The 19,244-nt window shown below is 41.9% G+C and overlaps 1 protein-coding gene across 2 annotated transcripts in view; it reads left to right on the plus strand.

The window, feature by feature from the left end:
* LOC147228120 (serine/threonine-protein kinase N1-like) overlaps nucleotides 1–19,005 on the plus strand; it is a 47,789-nt gene extending 28,784 nt beyond the window's left edge. Inside the window, exons 6-23 of one of the 2 annotated variants that reach the window (XM_086156340.1) lie at nucleotides 4,805–4,950; nucleotides 6,961–7,174; nucleotides 7,916–8,110; nucleotides 8,969–9,078; nucleotides 9,153–9,296; nucleotides 9,594–9,669; nucleotides 10,587–10,722; nucleotides 11,028–11,112; nucleotides 13,519–13,607; nucleotides 13,910–13,982; nucleotides 14,102–14,193; nucleotides 14,399–14,575; nucleotides 15,721–15,783; nucleotides 15,968–16,044; nucleotides 16,157–16,299; nucleotides 16,898–17,005; nucleotides 17,145–17,225; nucleotides 17,319–19,005. In XM_086156340.1, coding sequence (XP_086012466.1) covers nucleotides 4,805–4,950; nucleotides 6,961–7,174; nucleotides 7,916–8,110; nucleotides 8,969–9,078; nucleotides 9,153–9,296; nucleotides 9,594–9,669; nucleotides 10,587–10,722; nucleotides 11,028–11,112; nucleotides 13,519–13,607; nucleotides 13,910–13,982; nucleotides 14,102–14,193; nucleotides 14,399–14,575; nucleotides 15,721–15,783; nucleotides 15,968–16,044; nucleotides 16,157–16,299; nucleotides 16,898–17,005; nucleotides 17,145–17,225; nucleotides 17,319–17,522 — 2,213 coding nt within the window. In that variant the 3' untranslated portion in view covers nucleotides 17,523–19,005. The remainder of the gene's footprint in view (nucleotides 1–4,804; nucleotides 4,951–6,960; nucleotides 7,175–7,915; nucleotides 8,111–8,968; nucleotides 9,079–9,152; nucleotides 9,297–9,593; nucleotides 9,670–10,586; nucleotides 10,723–11,027; nucleotides 11,113–13,518; nucleotides 13,608–13,909; nucleotides 13,983–14,101; nucleotides 14,194–14,398; nucleotides 14,576–15,720; nucleotides 15,784–15,967; nucleotides 16,045–16,156; nucleotides 16,300–16,897; nucleotides 17,006–17,144; nucleotides 17,226–17,318) is intronic. The other variant, XM_086156341.1, reaches the window with a different exon arrangement.
* Nucleotides 19,006–19,244: the final 239 nt, after the last annotated feature.

Here is a 19,244-nt window from a genome sequence, read left to right on the forward strand (position 1 = left end):
TGGAGCAGTGAGGCCCAGACCTCCCTCTCTCCCGCCACATGGTCTAGCTCAGGGGTCGGCAACCCGCGGCTCTCTCATCTTAACACTGCGGCTCCAAGTGGCTTGGGAAAATAAATTATCAATATTTAATTGAAGTGTATTTCATTTGTGTTAATTCCTTTTTTTAACTTTTAGTTCCAAGTTGGAAGATTATTGTGATCTTGAAATATTAAATGAAATTATATCTATTATTTTTCGCCGCTCAAAATAACGTCACACTCGCGGAAGCCGGTGTACCCGCCAGCCGGTAAAGTCCCGATTTGCAGATTCTGTGCGTAGAAATTCAGGAGCAGAAGTCCCATAAACCAGGTAAAATAAATATTTATGAACATATTTTGTAAATATTTATTTTTTATTGTTTACTGGCACAGTGATTTTTTTTCCCGATTTATTTTTAAAATTCAGGCCAAGGCTCCGCTACACGCTCTGAAAGCCCAATGCTCAAAATGAGATCATTACATAAATAAAATTTAATTTTCTCCATAATACTTTGTAAATTTCAGAAGCAACACACTACACACTTGTTTATACAAAGTGTAAAAAGCAATATATACAGTGGTACCTTAATTTTAGACATCAAAAAGTAATTGCGGCGCCCAGTGTTTTCTTTGTCGAGGAAACCGGGCCCAAATAGCTCTTTGGGTGTTACCGGTTGCTGACCCCCAGTCTAGCTCCTGTGGGAGGACCCCAAAGCATTCCCAGGCCAGCCTGGAGACAGCCTCTCCAGCAAGTCCTGGGTCTTTCCTGGGGTCCCCTCCCAGATGAGCATGCCCAGAATACGCTGGCGGGGTTGGGGAGGCATCCTGACCAGATGCCCAAGCCACCTCATCTGACTTCTCTCTATGCGGAGGAGCAGCAGCTCTACTCTCGAAACTCATTTCAGCCACTTGTATTTGTGATCTCGTTCTTTCGATCTCTACCCACAGCTCATGACCACGTGAGGGTGGGAACATAGATCGGTTGGTAAATTGAGATCTTCGCCTTTTGGCTCATAAATGGACCCCTCCATGAGCTGCCACCTTACCGTGGTGGAGGGGTTTGCGTGTCCCAGTGACCCTGGGAGCTATGTTGTCGGGGGCTTTATGCCCCTGGAAGGGTCACCCAAGGCAAACAGGTCCCAGGTGAGGGACCAGACAAAGTGTGGCTCAGAAGACCTCCCATGAAGAAGACACTCATTGGGCCCACTTTTCCCTTGCCCAGACGTGGGTTACTGGGGCCCCCCCATGGCTCGGCAGTGAGTGCCTGGTGGCGGGGTTTTTACCCATGGGGCTCAGCCGGGCACAGCCCAAAGGAAAGACATGGGTCCCTCTTCCCCTGTGTTCATCACCCACACTAAGGGCCAAGGGGGTCGGGGGCAGTGTGAGCTGAGAGGTAGCCGGCCTGGGGGACTTTTTCGGTCTGATCCTCAGCTGCAGAAACTGGCTCTTGGAACATGGAATGTCACAATATAAATAGTGACAAAAATAGATAACAATAAATAAAATAAACAAAAAAAGGCTGGATGTGTGCGGACTGGGACAAACAAGGATAAGAGAGACAGCAGAGTTAGGACATGATGGAAATGGGCTAGGTAGTGAATGGGGTATTATGGAATTGCGGAAGCAGCGCAGGTGCACTCAGGCCGGTCAGAGTTGGGACTGCGGTTATACAGTCTGATAGCCACGGGCACAAAGGAGCGTCTGAAGGCATTTGGTTCTGCACAGGGGTGGGATGAACCATTGGCTGAGGGAGCTGGACATCAGCTACAGCTCGTCGTGTTGGGGGTGGGAAGGATTGTCCAGGATAGCTACCAGTTTGTCCTTCACCCTCCACACTGCCATCGATTGAAGATGGTCCAGGTTCGGTCCTACCACCAAGCAGCTTTTCCTCGGCCTTGAGCAGCCTCTCGAACAACTTCATGGCATGTGACGTCAGTGCCACCAGCCTGTAGTCATTGAGAGTTCTTGGACGTCCCTTCTTTGGTACTGGGACAATGCAGGAGGTCTTCAAGAGGTCAGGCACCTTCAGCAACCTCAGAGAGAGGTTGATAAGGTGCTGGAGAACTCCCTCTGCATCTGGCTGGAGGTGAGGGTGAGGCCATGGTTGGGGAGAGGGCGGGGGGGGGGGTTATCTGCGTCAGTGATCAGGGGGGTGGGGGGGGGGGTTGATGTGAGGGGATACTGACTGACAGGACTCCTGGTGGGCAGGGGGGGAATGGTTGTGTGTATATTAATGTTCCCTGGGATGTAGTAGGGGGCTGAGGGGGGTGTTATGTGGATGTGCTGCTGGTGGCAGGAGGGGGAGTCTGGGGAAACAAGGTGGGGGGGGCAGAGCATACAGCAGAGGTGGGAGGGGGAGGGAGCCCAGAGCTCACTGGGTTGTCAAACCTATTGAAGAAAAGGTTTAGCTAAAAGGTTTTGGTTTAAAGCAGCAAAATCAGGGCTACCCCTGGCTCCAGGCGTGGTTTTCCAACAGCCTGTCATCTTCCTCACCTCCCTACAAACCTCCTTGGTTTTACTCTACTCCGTCTTGGACTCCTTATACTTGAGCCTTGCCCCCCTCAGATTCTTCCTCAGCCCCTTCTTGACGGCCCCGAGGGTCTAGTGGTCCTTCGCTATGAAGGCTCGTTTCTTCTTGTTAAGAAGGCCTTTGATGTCCTTGTTGATCCATGGTTTGTTGTTATTGAAACACCTTGAAGACCTTTTTTGATGGGACTATGATGTCCTCACAGAATTTGAAGTAGTCTGTTATGCAACAGGAGAGGCCCTCGATGTCACCACTGAAGTCCTTTTCAAAAAGGCTCCAGTCTGTGACATTGAAGCACTCCTGCAATGCCTCCTCTGTGACTTTGGACCAGATCTTCACAGACCTGGTGCTGGCCATCTGCCGCTTCACCACCAGTGTGTAGGCAGTGTCTAGGAGTACCAGGTTATGGTCAGAGTTGCCCAGAGGGGGGAGAGTTGTATGCATCCCTCACGTTGGTATACAGAAAGTCCCGGGTTTTATTCGTTGCACAGTCCATTTATTGAGTGAAGGTGGAGAGAACTGGAATGAGGGGGATGTGATTGAAGTCCCGGCAGGTCCACCATGACCAAGTGGATGACGTCACTGGTGCTGGCTGCAACTGCAGACGGAGGAACGTAGACGAGTACCAGGATGGAGTGTAAAAACTCATGCGTGAGGTAGTAGGGGCGAAGTCCTACAGCCATGAGCTCCACATCGGGGGTGCACACAGACCTTCTCAGTGATATGACCAGGGGTTCACCTTTTCTTGTTAATGTAGACGGCAAGCCCTGCTCCTCTCTTTTTGCCGTTCCGTGTATCAGCATGAAGCCTGGCAGATCAATGGCGATATTCACCTGTATGTTCACCTGTAGCCAGGTCTCTGTGAAGCACAGCATGCTACATTCCCTGTAGGCATGCTGGCTGTCAACAAGGGGTGCCAGTTCGTGGTTTTTGTTGGCAAGGGACCTCACATTCCCATGATGACTGAGGGCAGGAAGGGCTTGCATCCCCTGTCCCTCTTGGTCCGCTTCCTCAACTTTGCTTTCCTCCCCCGGCTGGTGCTCCGCCATAGCTCTTCTGGGATGCACACTGAGGGGAGTCCTCCTTTTCTCATTTGGACGGCCTTTAGCAATTCTGACTTCTGGTCTTTCAAATTTGTCTCCCTTGCGTCACTATCTGTTGGTTCTAAACTTCCTCATTTGTTCCTTCTGTTATGCCCGAATGTCTTCAGTTTTTCCTAATGACTCCTTTTTACCATCTCATCCATCGTCCTCCCTGGCATCCAGGAACTGTGAAAGAATGTTAAATATTACATGCAAAAATGTTTGACAATTCTAACCTGAACTTCACAGATTGACATTTCAATGGAGCCTATAGGGTACAGATAAAGCGGGAGGAATGATAGCTCTCTGAGGCTCTCGTGGAAACTTTGAACAACTCAGAACACAAATATCTATTCCCTCTAATTTTTTCTGTCAACATTATTTTAAATGGCAAATGCTTAATCAAAGAATTTAGCTTATTCTTTAGCCTCCTTGCTGTTAACTCTGTTTACTTGTACTGTGCGAGGCTGCTTCTTCTGGGCTGTTGACCCAACCACTCAGCTGTGCTTGTCCTTGCCAAAGCATTGAAGGTATTTTTAGAGATTCCTGATGTTGGTGGTGTGTTTTATGTCACCCAAATTCTTTGGGCTGACAATTGTACTATTTCGCTTGTTGATGTGACTTGAACCATCACATCAAACATTAGTTCAATACTGTTGGAAAGAAACTACATTTTATTTGCAAATGAAAACCATTACCACATTAAAAAACATCCAGACTTAATACTAATTTTCCTATAAAAGCTGTGGAAAAAGTCAATTTGCATTGAATATTTGTCCAGCTGAAACACATTCCACTTTGGTACTATGCTTGTCTAATAAATCAATGTCATTTGGCATGAATTTGGAACATTAGATGGCTGTTTTAACATCTCCTGGCATTAACTCAACAACCAACATATCAATATCTGAACAAAACTGGTGTCAAGTGAAGGGCTGTTGAGAATTTTGATATAGCATTCTAATCCTAAAAAAATATTTTTCAGCCATCCATTACAATACCACAATATATTCTCTAAGTTTGGCTTTCAATGTAAACATTAAAATACATATCAAGCTGCCTATTCAGACTACAGGGTAACAAGCAGCTGAGGTCCAGGAATTTTATTAGCCTCCTCATTAATGGTCTGAGCTTAAAGCATGCTAAAACACAAGTAACTGGTCTGTCAATTGGTCTAGGTAACCAGGACATTTGCGGGGTGGAGCTTCGTATTGAGGAGCTGAGACATCACTACAGGGTGGAACATGCTGTAGCAGAGGGGGCAAAAAACGTCCTCAGGCTCCTAGGGACCAGCAAAGTCCAAGACAAGAAAGCAATGTCTGAGGTAAGATGGGACATACAGCCAGGTCAATAAGTATTTGATCCCCCTGTGATTTTGCGAGTTCTTGCAGTTAAAAGTCATGTAGGGGTCTAAAATTTTCATCGTTGGTGCAGTTCCGCTGTGAGAGACAGAATCTTTAATAAAATCAAACAAACAAACAAACAAACAAATATACAATGTGATTTCCGGGGGGGAAATCACATTGTATGATTTTTTTTTAACAATTTATTTGTAAATTACAGGGTCAAATAAGTATTTGATCCCTTGAGTAAAACAATTATAATATTTGTTACAGAAGCCTTTGTTAACAATTACAGAGGTCAAACAGTTCCTGTAGGTCTTCACCAGGTTTGCACACACTGCAGCAGGGATTTTGGCCCACTCCGCCATAGAGATCTTCTCTAGATCGCTCAGGTTTCGGGGGTGTCACTGAGCAACAACGGAGTTTCAGCTCTCTCCAAAGATTTTTTTATGGGATTTTGGTCTGGAGACTGGCTGGGCCACTTCAGAACCTTTTTGCTTCGTACAGAGCCACTCCTTGGTTTTCCTGGCCGTGTGCTTCGGGTCATTGTCATGTTGGAAGACCCAGCCACAACTTATCTTAGATGCTCTGACTTATTATTGGGCTGATACTCATCCTTTTCTTCTGCCAAACACAGCGAATGGAGTTAAGACCAAAAAGTTCGATTTTGGTCTCATTTGAGCACAAAACCTTCTCCCATGAGTCCTCTGGATCATTCAGATGGTCCCTGGCAAACTACAGACAGGCCTTGACATGGGCTGACATAAGTAGGGCAGCCTTCTGTACGATGCATGATTTTTAAACCATTACGTCTCAGTGTCTTACTGATAGTAGTCTTGGAAACGGTGGTCCCAGCTGCCTTCAGGTCATTGACCAGCTCCTCTCGTGTAGTTCTGGACTTTACCTTTCTTAGTATCATTGATACGTGACAAGGATAGATCTTCCGTGGGGGCCCAATCCGAGGGACATTGGCAGTCTCTTCCATTTTCTGACGATGGCACCAGCAGTTGCTCTTTTTTCACCAAGCTGCTTGGCAATTGCTGTCCAGCCCTTTCCAGCTTTGAAGGTCAACAATTTTGTATCTTGTGTCTTTTGACAGCTCTTTGGTTTTACGCATGTTGGCTGTTACATTTTTGACAGATTGTGGGGTGCACAGGTGTCTCTAAGAAAGCTAACGACATCACATAGTTGCTACTCTATTAGAATTAGCAGACTGTAGTTGGACTTATTAAAAGCAGATTTTCAAATACTTATTTGACCCTGTAATTTACAAATAGATTGTTAAGAAAATCAGACATTGTGATTTCCATTTTTTTTATTCCGTCTTTCACAGTAGAAATGCACCAACAATGAAAATTTGGACCCCTCCATGATTTCTAAGTTGGAGAACTTGCAAAATCACAGGGGGATCAAATACTTATTGACCTGACTGTACAAAAATATTTTTGCCCTTTGGTTGAAGTTGTAAGTCTCAGAAGAAATTTAGTCTGCCCTTAATTACAGAAATTAATGCTTTGGCTCCCTGGGACAGTTTCTTATGGATTATGACACTGAAAACCTACTTTTTTAAAAACTTTAAATATAGCAGCAGTGGAACGTGTGGTATGTGATATTAGATTTAGAATGAATGAAGTTTTTTTTGTTTGTTTTTTTTTCTCTTGGCAACTGGACTGGCCCCCAGGGTTGGGGGCTGATCTAGATTGCATTGACTTATGTTAATGAGGGAGTAAGAACATAATGTGATGAAATGTCTTCAAGGGAAGAACTACATGTCAGGTTGCCATGTTCTGCTTTTAACCCTCTCAGGCTCAAATTAAGTTGTGGCGTAATTAGCTAAGTAGCATTTAGCTGTCGCAAATCTGCAACATCTGCCTGGAGAGGGTTAAAGAGTCCAACGGCAGTCATCCAGGCCATTCTTTAGACAATAATGGCTTGGTTGACTGAGAACCTCCACAGACATCCATTTAACATGTTTCAAAACTGCTCCTCAGGCCCAGTCTCGTTTGAGTGAAGCCTCTCAGCATTTGGACTTGCTGCGAGATTCTCTGGACCAGCGTCTAGCCGAACTGCCAGAGGATCATCCCAAAGCCAATATTATCAAAGAGGAACTTGCACTGGCCTCCTCTCCTGCATTCAGTTCTTGCCATGGTGCCCCCTATGTCCGCAGCCAGTACAGCACCCTCAACAAGCCCTCTCCTCTTACAGGTAAGATATCTATGGAGGCTCTCAGTCATCCAGCTGATGTTTAATTCTTGGCAATCTTTTCATGCTCTCCTACCCCCCATGACAACCTAGTTTCTGCAAAACAACCCCATAAACACAACAAGCCATTGCAATTTAGACCATCCCCCAACCCTGGCACTTATATATGGGAAAACTCCCCACTCCCCATTTGAACTGAAGAAGCCTCTCAAATTAGAGTTGAAACATGTTCAGGGGATGAAATTCAAGTCCAGCTGCCACAAAAAGATTTCGACCTACTTTTAAGACATACGAAGTAATTTCACAGAGCATTATCAAGAAACCACAAAAATACACTTATTCCAAAGCCCAACATAAAGGGGGTAACAAACTGAATTATTTCAGATCATTTTGCAGTGTCATCCTCACGCTACAAAGGAGAAAAAAAAGGGTTTGACATCGAGACATCAATATAAATTAAATAAATCAAAACATGTACACACATATACTAATTTGATCAGCTAAAATTATTAAAATTTTGGATATGAGGCAAAAACAGTAAAAATACGCTGATTTTTGTACTCATTTAAATATGTTTCTTCCAGCTATGACTTTTGTAGAACTTGAGGTTGCCTATTCAGAAAGGGTAAGACTTTGATTGGTGATAGTTGTGGAAAAGTTAGAATACTATATTGGTCAGTCCCAAATGAACTGGTCATCTTCTGGTTTTTGGACCTGACTTGGGGATTTTTTTTTTCTCTCCAGGTACCTTACAGGTTCAACTGCTGGGCTGTGTAGGATTGTTAGAAGTTGTTCCTGGTCGCAGTAAAGGGACAGCGGTCATGCTGCCATGTTACAGCCCTGGAGACACCAGATCCTTCATGAGGGGTAGCAAGGGATTGTATGGGCGAAGTGGCTCCATCAGCGGGAAGACTCCAAATAAGACAGACGAACTCTCTTGTAAGTTATGTATGTATGTGTGTGTGTGTGTGTGTGTGTGTGTGTGTGTGTGTGTGTGTGTGTGTGTGTGTGTGTGAGCGCGCGCGCGTGTGTGTGTGTGTGAGAGATCTTAAGGGGCAGCATGGCGCAGGATGCCGAACAATCGTCCTTGGAACCGAACATTCCTGGCTCCTCTTAATGTGTTGTAGTGTTGTTGAACAATAAACTGAACCTCTAGCTGCTCCCGTGGCAGGGATTAATAAAGGATAAATTATCAATGTTTCATGTAAATTGGTTTTAGTATCATATTCCTATTGACGTATTTTATAGCATCAGTCAGTATTATTTAGCATTGCAGTGTACCTCATCTATGTTCGACTTGGTCACAGAACGGTGTATAGGGTGCCACTGCTTTCATGCCTGTAATTGGATGAAAAGTCAGCACTTTTAATGTTCCCATGTAAATACAGAGTCAGCAAAATGGATTCACATCAGTGGCCTGAGAAGGCAAATCATAACTGCATTGCACTTTCTGCAGCTATGCCAAGAAATCAATGTTGGTAAATAATACACCATTATGTTTTTATAGTAATAGCATGCATTAGCATTAATTTCAAAGACTTTATTGTAATGTGGACAGTAAGGAAACGGGCTGCTCGTGCAATGACAGTCTTACTTTAATGTCCACATTGAAGCCACATAGCTTGGGTGGGTGTTAGTAGAGGCAAAATAGCTAAATTTAGAAGGACAAAAGGAAAATATTCACAAGAAGGATGTGCAAATTCATCAAGTGCATATTGAAATTTAAACAGTTCGTTCTTTTTCATCAGCATTCTGTTCAGTCATGTATGGAGGAAATCTTTTTCTGTTTGTGTGCAGCTGAGGTAAGTGCAGTGCTAAAGTTAGATAACACAGTGGTGGACCAGACAGCATGGAGAACCGTGGGAGAACAAGCCTGGGATCAGACCTTCACTATAGAGCTGGAACGGGTTGGTAAATTTATAATCAACACACTCAAACATGATAATTATTTTTCTCACAGCCATGTGTGTATTTTTTAAAGTCAAGGGAAATGGAAATCGCAGTATATTGGAAGGATTACCGCTCTCTGTGTGCTCTGAAGTACCTGAAGCTGGAAGAGTTCTTGGACAATCAGAAACACACAGTGCAGCTAGAGCTGGAGCCTCAGGGTTTACTGCTGGCTGAGGTACATACATACACACACACACACACACACACACACACACACACACACACATAGACACAAATGCACATGTCCCATCCATCCATGGTAACTAATGATACAGATGCAGTAAATGTATCCTAGGAGGTTCAGATGTATACACCTGTAACTACATCTGTGCATTACACACAGGCCACGTTCAACTGTGCTAGGAAAAAAAGCTGTAGTCTATCATACTCAGGAGCCTCTACTTTAAGTAGGATGTCAGATAGTTGAAATTTAAATTAATAATTTCTGTAACCTCCTTTCCATGCATTACAGGTAACATTCTTCAACCCAATTATTGAGCGAGCTCCTCGCCTCCAGAGGCAAAAGAAGGTCTTCTCAAAGCAACAAGGTTTGCAAATTGGGGAGAATCTTTAGGGTGGGGGGTGATTTGCAATGTGTGACCTTTGTTATATGCCGCTGAACCCTAACACATTTTACAAGGACTTCATTTTAGAATGTTGGAATAGCAGTTCAACTGAAATGGTCATTTATTGTAATGTAAAAATGAACATGAGATGATTGGGAAAAAAAAGCTCTTGTAATGTCTCATTTAGCTAGCAGCACTCTCTAGTGGTAAAAAGGTTTGTATTTAGTTTTTCAGATTTGCCTAATTCAAACAGACTAAATACTGACATTATATTAGGTAAAAAAATATAAAACACAATTTAGCTAAGACAAATTTTGTTAAGGTCCTTCAACATGTCTATAGGAATCCAAACCTTCATCAACCTCAGATGGGATCTAATGGCTATCATTTAAAATCATTATGTATTTATCATTATTTTGTTACCTTCATAACCTTTACTTGGACTAGCCAGAGTTAAGTTAATAGTGTGGTGTGAAATTCAGCCCTTAATTTTTTTACATTAAAAATCTCATTCTATGAAGATGTATAAAATAAGAGTCTAAATTTTGACTTGGTACATCAAATTGTTATAATGGCAGTATATATCAGCAGTATGTTATATTGGCCAGGCAGCACAGGGACGTAGTGGTTAGTGCCTCCCTATGTTGTTCCTGTGTCTGTGTGGGGTTCCTCCTACGGTCCAAAATCATGCAGTTAGATTAATTACAGACTATAAATTGCCTAGATTTTAGAATGGGAGCATGAATAGTTGAATGTTTATCTGACCCAGTGATTGATTGGTGACCGATCCAGGGACAGGCTCCACACCCTCCCCCCTCCCCCCAGGGCAATGAATGAATGAAAAATTACATGTTCTTTGGTACATAAATGATGATTGGAGACGGTGTGGGTACTTCCAGGAAAAGCATTCCTTCGGGCTCGTCAGATGAATGTGGACATTGGGACGTGGGTGAGGCTTCTTCGAAATGCCATTCCCACCGTCAACAACTCAGGCACATACAGTCCCAACGCACACAGCTTAACACTCAACACTGGGTAAGACACTCAAAGAATTATCAAATAGCAAAAGCGTGCGCTTTTTTCAGCTTTCAGCTCAGAAAAAAATTCATAGACCACTCAGTTGTAACGGAAAAACTTTTCCATGGGCCTGATAGCTACCTCTGAAGTTAATCTGACATGGCAATGTTTTTTCCTCACGTCTTTGCACAGTATTAAGTACCTGATGCGATCTTGCCCCATGTCTAACCCCCTACTTTGTGTTTCTTTCCTTGTTCATTTGTCTTTTGGCATTGCCATGTTGGTCTGTTTGTGTGTATGTGTGTTTCCTTTGAACTTTTCAGAGAGATAGCAGTGGAGAAATTAAGTCTGGACAGCGACTCTCCGATAAAGGGCGATTATAAGAGAGAGACGGAGCTATACACCCCGGTGAGACAAGGAGACCAGAAAACGGGGCATGTCTGTGTGTGAGGAAATTTGGGGATGTGTGTCCATACATGCTTGAGTCTGCGAAGAGATTCTGTGCTCCATGAAACAGTCATCCACATGCAAACAATGAACATATTCCTTCAGTGAGGCATGCATGAAACAGCAGCACACATGAAAATGAAAATGTTATGCAAATGTTATTTGTTTCTGAACAAAAACTTGTAGATTTCTTTCCTCCAAATTCTCTACAAAACAAGTGAAATGGATGTGAGGTCAAAAGTCATGTTCAGTCTGCCAGAACTGTCCTTTGTAATACTTGCAATCTACATGTAGAGTATTCTCACTTTTGACGATTTGTCAGATCAGCCATTAATGTCACTTGAAAAATAAGTATTCCAAAATCACACTTCAGTTCCCATTATACATTTGTGTGGAACATTTCACCCTTTTTTTAAGGATCTTTGGGTATCTTTGCATTACAATTTACCTTAAAGCATGTTTGGAACCATTCATCTCCTAAGAGATATCAGTTCCAAAGCAGAGTCTCTAAGACTGACAGGCAGCAATGTGATTTAATTCCCTTAAAGTTGTTGGAGTTGTATGGGTGCTGTTTCCAAAATCTTTTCATCTAAATGCAATTCCATGACTTGCGCCACAATGCCCTTCCAAATTTCAAGCATTAAGAGCTTTTTCTCAATGACAGGAGGACAAAGAGAATCTAGAGGGAACCTTGGCAGGAGGATATGGACAGACACAGTGAGAACTGTCCTACCCAGAAGTACATCTGCTGTTTGCTTTATTAATTCAAGGAGCACTAGAGATACTCAACTCTTCCAATTCCATCAGTTATATCTAATTTGTACCTGCTCATGGCAGTAGTGGGAGCACTTAACGCAACCAAATCACATCCTTTATACGTTTACAGACACTCATATCCCTTAATCAGATGTGTTCCAAAGTAGGGGCACAGATAAATTAATGGGGGCCCGGGGATGGTTGCTATGCAGCTTTACCAGTACGTCAGTGTCACAGGGTCTTTCGGCTTTTAACACTTGACATCCTCTGCTGAGGTAGGCCCACCACAGGTTAATCAAGAGATGTGTCTTGCGGATAGTGTTGTATGTAGCTCAGTCGTGGAGCACATACTTCACATGTACGAGGTCTTGGGTTCAATCCCCAGCATCTCCGCTGTTGGTCGCTTTGGATAAAAGTGTCTGCCAAATGACTGTAATGGATAACTGTTCATGTTAGCTTTTGTTCGTGTTTCCAATGACTGGATCTCTCAGTGGTGTTGACCATTTCTCTGAGTCCAAGTGAGCTTTGGAGCTCCAAAGGAGTTTTGATGTTGTACTGGATTCAAAGCCCCCAGGGTAACCTCTTCAGTAGTCAAGACTGATGTAAACTGAAGGTTATTATTTCATTCTGGAATTTTACTCTAAATCAAAATATCTGCTGGGTAGACAGCAGACCCCCTTTTGTCAGCTGCTGCCCCCCCTCTGTAGTACCCCCCTCCCCCCCAACCAAGTATGACGATTAATCTTGAGATTTTACAAAAAAGCATTTAGGTCATTGAAAACTTCAAGGCTTTTTGAAGTATACATGTTTTTTCACCCCAGCTTGTATTGCTTTCACATGATGTGACTTCTCCGGTGCTGACTGTTTTTGTGTTTGTAGCTTTAGGTGCATCTATTACATTACATATCATTACATAATTCATTCATTCATTCAAATTGGTGGATGCCTCCCTGGAAGGCCAGCTACCAAACTGTCTTCCTTAGTATTATGAACATATACTGTACAGTGGTCTTTAGATGTTGTCTGTAGTGCATCATTTTATTCCCCGACATAACACATGCTGTTATGTATAATATGCAGTGTTGGCTTTGGCCTGTCATATAGCTGGTGTCCCTCCACTTGGTAGATTTGCAGTTCAATTCCTTAGCTTCTCCTGTCTGCATATCGAAGTGTTCTTGGGCAAGACACTTCCATTTGCTCCCCATAGCCTGGGGAGCACCTTGCATGGCAGCTCTGCTGTCATTGGTGTGCGGGTGTGTGGGTGAATGCAACCTTGTTTAGAACAATTTGAAGCTGTAAGGTGCGAAAGTACCATATAAGTTGAATCTATTTACATGGGATCGGGATCTGGTGGATTGGTGTAAAATTTGTTGTTCTTCACTTTGCAGATAATCCCAAAAAGATCAAATTTGATGTCATAAAAGAGCAAGAGATTTTGTGGATTTTGATATTTAGTTTGAGTCCAGGAACACAGTGAATCCTACTCACTGAGTGGGTGTCTGTCACATTAAAACTGCCATCATGACATTATGTAACTTGTCCTCCATCATACCCCCTTTTATCACCACTTGTCTTTTGTGTCTTTTGTGCCACCCGCACGTTCCCTGTCAGGACCGTCTGCCAGTCATCGAGCCCTTTCCCCCCCCCGATCCCACCCCAGAGCGCCCTGTCCGAATCCAGTCTGTCAGCAGGTACACTAGGTGCCCAAATCATTTACATTTGTGATATCCTTACCTACTTTGTACATTGTTTTGAGATTGATTTTGTGTATCAATGTTTTTTTTAGAATGAGTCTTTGACTTTTGTAAATTCAAACATTTGAACTTATACTCACATTCCATAATTTTCTGAAGGATCTCCCAATGAAGGTCTATCCTATTATCATTTACTGAATATAATCCATGTGAAGTTTCAAATATGGTATTTTATGCGACTAAATAAATGCGTATTATACTGCAAACATTACCATTTGTAATGTCTGTCTGTCTGTCTCCATCTCCAGTAAGCAGAAGGGCCCTCTGTCTCTCCAAGATTTCAGACTGATTGCTGTGCTAGGCAGAGGACACTTTGGCAAGGTAATTGTCATAAATCAATAGAACTGGTGAATTGAGTTCATCTTACAGGTTCAAGTTGTAATTCATATTAATGCAGTCACATGAATCAGTCAGTTTTAAACTAACACTTGGTTCGGCAGGTGTTGTTGTCAGAATACAAGAAGACATGCACAATGTATGCCATCAAAGCTCTGAAGAAAGGTGACATTATAGCTCGAGATGAGGTGGAAAGGTATGCGTATTCATGTGTCTTGGTTTGTTTTTGTTTAGCTTCCATTTTACCCACTCCTATAATACAGTTTGCTGTATTTCATCCCCGTGCACAATATAAAGTTGTTTTTTTTAATGTCAATAGCTGTAATTCTTCTTTAATGTTGTTTCTCTTATCTCCCACTCCTTCAATCCTTTCACTCCACCCATCATTCCCTCCAATCTAGTTTGATGTGTGAGAAACGCATCTTTGAGATTGTGAACATGTCACACCATCCCTTCCTGGTCAACCTGTTTGGGTGCTTCCAGACTACGGAGCATGTGTGTTTTGTTATGGAGTACACAGCGGGTGGGGACCTGATGATGCACATCCACACAGATGTCTTTACAGAACCAAGAGCTGTGTATGTAACCCTCTGCTGAAAACCCAGCCACTCGTTTTTTGAAGGGCCTAGAGAATGATTTGTTCATTACATTAATAAATATATATACCGTATTTTCTGGACAATAGAGTGCACCTGTAAATAAGCCGCATCCGCTCTATTGAAAAAAAAAGTAAAAAAAAATATATATATACAAGCCGCACCAGGATATAAGCCGCAGATATCTATGTTGAAAAGAAATGTCCTCCAGGACATTTTCAAGTTCAGGCCACCTGCTTTTATGTCCTCTGAAAGCTTTTTTCGACTTTTGCATTGCATGAGCTCTTCCCGCTGCCGCCTCCAACGTCTTACCGTAGATTCATTGACGCTAAGCTTGCGTGCGAGGGGCGAGGATTTGAAAATAAGTACCAGTTAGTAATTTGTCGTGCGTGTTCTATCTGCTTTTATTTGCTCTGTCTGCTATTCTTCTTTGCATTGATTTATACGTCTTATCTTATTTTGGATTCTACTTCCGCCCCCTAGCCGCACTTTTGTATACCCCGCATGGTTAAAAATCTAGGAAAAAAGTAGCGGCTTATAGTTCAGAAAATACGGTATGTTACAGAATTGACTATTTGCTTCAAGACATGGTCTGTCAAATAACATTGAAATATGGGGAAATCACCTAAAAAGTAAGCAAATTAAATTAACTTGGATGAAGACTCAAATTGTTTTAAATAAAGTGTATTATCATCATCAATATCAATGGGTGTGAGATCCTTCTGGCCAAGGAGAGAAAAAAAATGTAGGGAAAAAAGCTGAAGTAAACTTTATCTACATCTTGTTTACTGCCAACTAATGTTTTGCTAACACTACTAATATGTTTAGATCATTCAGGCTCATGAATGATCTTTACAACTTACTTGAGACATTTCTGTTTCGGTTGGAGAACTGAACCCATAACTAGGTCCCATCTCCAGTGCTTATTGCTCCAGCAGTTTGAGTTTATCAGAATGTCTCTCTCGGTTTTTGCAGCCACAAAACCTAAGCAGCATTTTCATCTCACTCGATGCACTTACATGTCTTTATAGCTTGTAGTTGCCGGTGTGAGTTGCTCATCATGACATCTAATTTTGCCAGTTTTTTACTGCAAGTAATGAATTAATTTTGCATTCACTTGACTTCAGGTTTTATGCAGCCTGTGTGGTTCTTGGACTTCAGTTCCTCCATGACCACAAGATTGTGTACAGGTGAGTGATGTTGAGTTAACACTTTTGTGTTCTAAAGCTGTTTATTTATTTTTTATTCATTTTATCCAATCGTTTAATGGGAATTTAAAAAAAAATGATCCTAAAAGAAATAGAGTTCATGGTAACAGACTGCATTATTTGTGTGATGATGCATCATCTTTTCACATCCTGTCTTCTATTCCAGAGACCTCAAGCTTGACAATCTGCTGTTAGACACAGATGGTTATGTGAAGATAGCTGACTTTGGACTTTGTAAAGAAGGTGTACATTGATCATTTTTTAATATTTTTTTTTTTCTATTTTGTAATAATACCTGTATATAGTATGAAAATACGACTTAAGTTTTCACTCATGATAATTCATCTGTCTGCAGGGATGGGTTATGGCGACCGAACCAGTACATTCTGTGGGACTCCAGAGTTTCTGGCCCCAGAAGTCCTAACAGATACGTCCTACACCAGGGCAGTAGACTGGTGGGGGCTGGGTGTCCTCATCTATGAAATGTTGGTAGGAGAGGTGAGGAAAAATTGGCTTGCGCACACAGTCTGTTGGAAGATTGATGATTGAGATGAAACTTGTTTTTGTTTCTTATGGCACAGAGGCCCCAAAATTATTTGTATTTATATTAAACAAAAATTTGGGTTTCATATAGTATCTGCATGAAAATTGTCTTCATTAAGAACTGAGGATACATTTAACTGATCATTCAGTTATTAGACAATGGTCCTGCTTGTTACAATCATGATAAATACTTTCTTACACATGTTATCAGTTTGCCAACTGCTTTTTAGACATTTTTCCTCACTCTGGCAACTGAGTATCAGATCAAAAATCTTTAAATCTTTAATTTTTACCTTTTTAACGCTGAGTAAGGTCAACAACAGATGACTTAGACAAATCTAACTACTTCAACCTCAAGTTCTACCTAAAATTGAATGGCCTCAGTATGGTGATATATTCTTTAACTTCATGATTTATCTGTCATATTTCTGTGTGATGGTTGGGAGCAGTTTTGTTCTCTAAATTGAGTTGAAGGAGTGTCTGCATTCAGTGATTTTGATTCACATAATTTGTGATTGCGTGCATGCGTGCGTGTGTGTGTGCGTGCGCGCAGTCTCCATTCCCAGGAGATGATGAGGAGGAGGTGTTTGACAGCATTGTTAATGATGAAGTCCGCTACCCGCGCTTCCTTTCCACTGAGGCCATTGGCATCATGAGACGGGTGAGCAAACACAAATTGACTTGATGACTTCATCACCAACCAGCAATCTGGTTGGTTGGAAGATGCATGCTTTTAAACACTTGTTCATCAAGATGGTTACACTGTGTATGTGTTTGTCCACATGTATGATTATGAGCAGCTGCTAAGGAGAAACCCAGAGAGACGTCTGGGCTCTGGAGAGAAAGATGCTGAGGAGGTGAAGAAACAGCCATTTTTCAGGGTAAGAAGCCTGGAATGTCTCAAAGAAAATACAGAGGAGATGTGCAGGTTATATTTTCTATTAAATTTGTTACCTCTCTCTCTTCTGCTCCAGAATGTGGACTGGGATGCATTGCTTCAAAGGAAGGTTCCCCCCCCTTTTGTTCCCTCTATTGGCGGAAAGGAAGATGTTAGTAATTTTGATGAAGAGTTTACCACTGAACCACCAATGCTCACTCCTCCTCGCGAGACCCGTGTGCTCTCCAGTAAAGATCAGGAGAGCTTCCGAGACTTTGACTATGTATCTGATCTCTGCTAGTGGGCTTTCAGCTCATTCTTCAAGGAGATGTTCAAGACTTAAGGCCTCACAACAATGTCATTGAGAGAGACTGACTGACTTGATTGTGTGACGTTAATTACACTGTGAATGAATGTAGAGACACCAATAGAAGATGGTCTGTTTTGTGTCTGCAGAAGTTTAAAAAATAAATATGAGGATCGGCTCATGGGGTTATGTCTAGACAAATACCTGAGAGCTGTCCATCGCAATTATGTTACATCACACCAATGACATTTGTCTTCATAAAACCTCCACTGATCCTCTTGTGCAGCTGTGAGAGGGACCCTTCACATTGCTCCCTGCTGCGGTAACTCAATGCCTCTCATACCATCGATTTATATTTTTACTTGTATTTTATCCACTGAATGTTTTTAATTTGTTGACTCTTTCTTATAAAGCAACAGGAACACTGACTTGATGAGCTGCAAAGTACTCCACCCTTTTTTTTTTTCTTTTTTTTTGGCTTGTTAGTGGACATGATGTGAAGAATGAACCACTTTTCAGCAGTCATACGAGAATTATTCAAGCATTCAGTCTTTCTAATTGAAGCCACATAGAGTTGAAGTTGACTACAGGGTAAAGAACCACGGTTTTACTTTATTCAATGGACTTTCAATGTGAACCAACCTTTCTTTTGTGTTATATGGATTTTGACATCTGATATGTCACATTTCAATTATTTCAATTTTTACATGAGCTTTTGAATTGATACAATTTGTTTCTTTTTTTTACTCCTTATGTACTCCTAGATCACAAGCATTTATACTTATCAATTATCAAAACTTTCAGGACACAAACTTTATATACAAGTGATGGTTTGTTGGATGTCAGTATACCTGTTTTTTGTGGAAATAAGTGATATTTTTCTCTTTAAGATAAGACATTGCACGTGTTTGTTTTTAGAGCTGGCCTTGATCAAGTCAAAGTTGGAGTTCCATCACAGTGGAAAGATTTAAACTTTTAGTTTGAATTCATTTATATCTTTCATAATTTTATGGCATCCAGATGGCTCTGGCTCATCAGCCACTTGTCCACTGTAAAGCCTCCGCTACTATCAAGGTCCCTTTGATACTTTTCTTACTGAACAAGAATATCATGAAGACTGGTAGTGGCGACTCTTCTGCAACATGTTTCTATTTCCAAGTACAGGGGACATTTGTTGTGAACCTGTATGTATAATGATGATGTGGGTTTTACTTCTCTCGTGTACGACTATACGAAAACCATGTGAGATGACTTATTTTACAAAGAAAACCTGGAGTGATTCTTGTGTTTGTGTGCTAGTGTTGATTTGATACCAAGGAAGTCTATATGAAGTCATTAGAAATTGAGTGGTATAGGAATATGGATATAGATAAAAAAAATTGCCTTTTTAAGAATTTAGACCAATAAACATTCATTTCACCTTAAAATTGACCTAACAAGTTTGCCATATTGCAAATAAAGAAGTTATAAGATTAAATAGGTCTGATTGTGAGTTTTGTTGAGTGGAGCAACCAGAACCACCTCCCACTCAACATCTCCAAGACCAAGGAGGTAGTTGTGGACTTCCAGAAGAATCGGAGGAGACTGGTACTAATCCCCATCCAGGGTGGAGATAGTGAACTCCTACAAGTACATTGGGGTCCACATTAAAAACAAATTGGACTGGTCACACAACACTGATGCACTCTACAGGAAGGGGTCAGAGCAGGATGTTCT

Source organism: Fistularia commersonii, chromosome 12 (genome assembly GCF_037954325.1).
Source record: "Fistularia commersonii isolate RoL2024-O1a breed Wild chromosome 12, RoL_Fcom_v1.0, whole genome shotgun sequence".
NCBI lineage: Eukaryota > Metazoa > Chordata > Actinopteri > Syngnathiformes > Fistulariidae > Fistularia > Fistularia commersonii.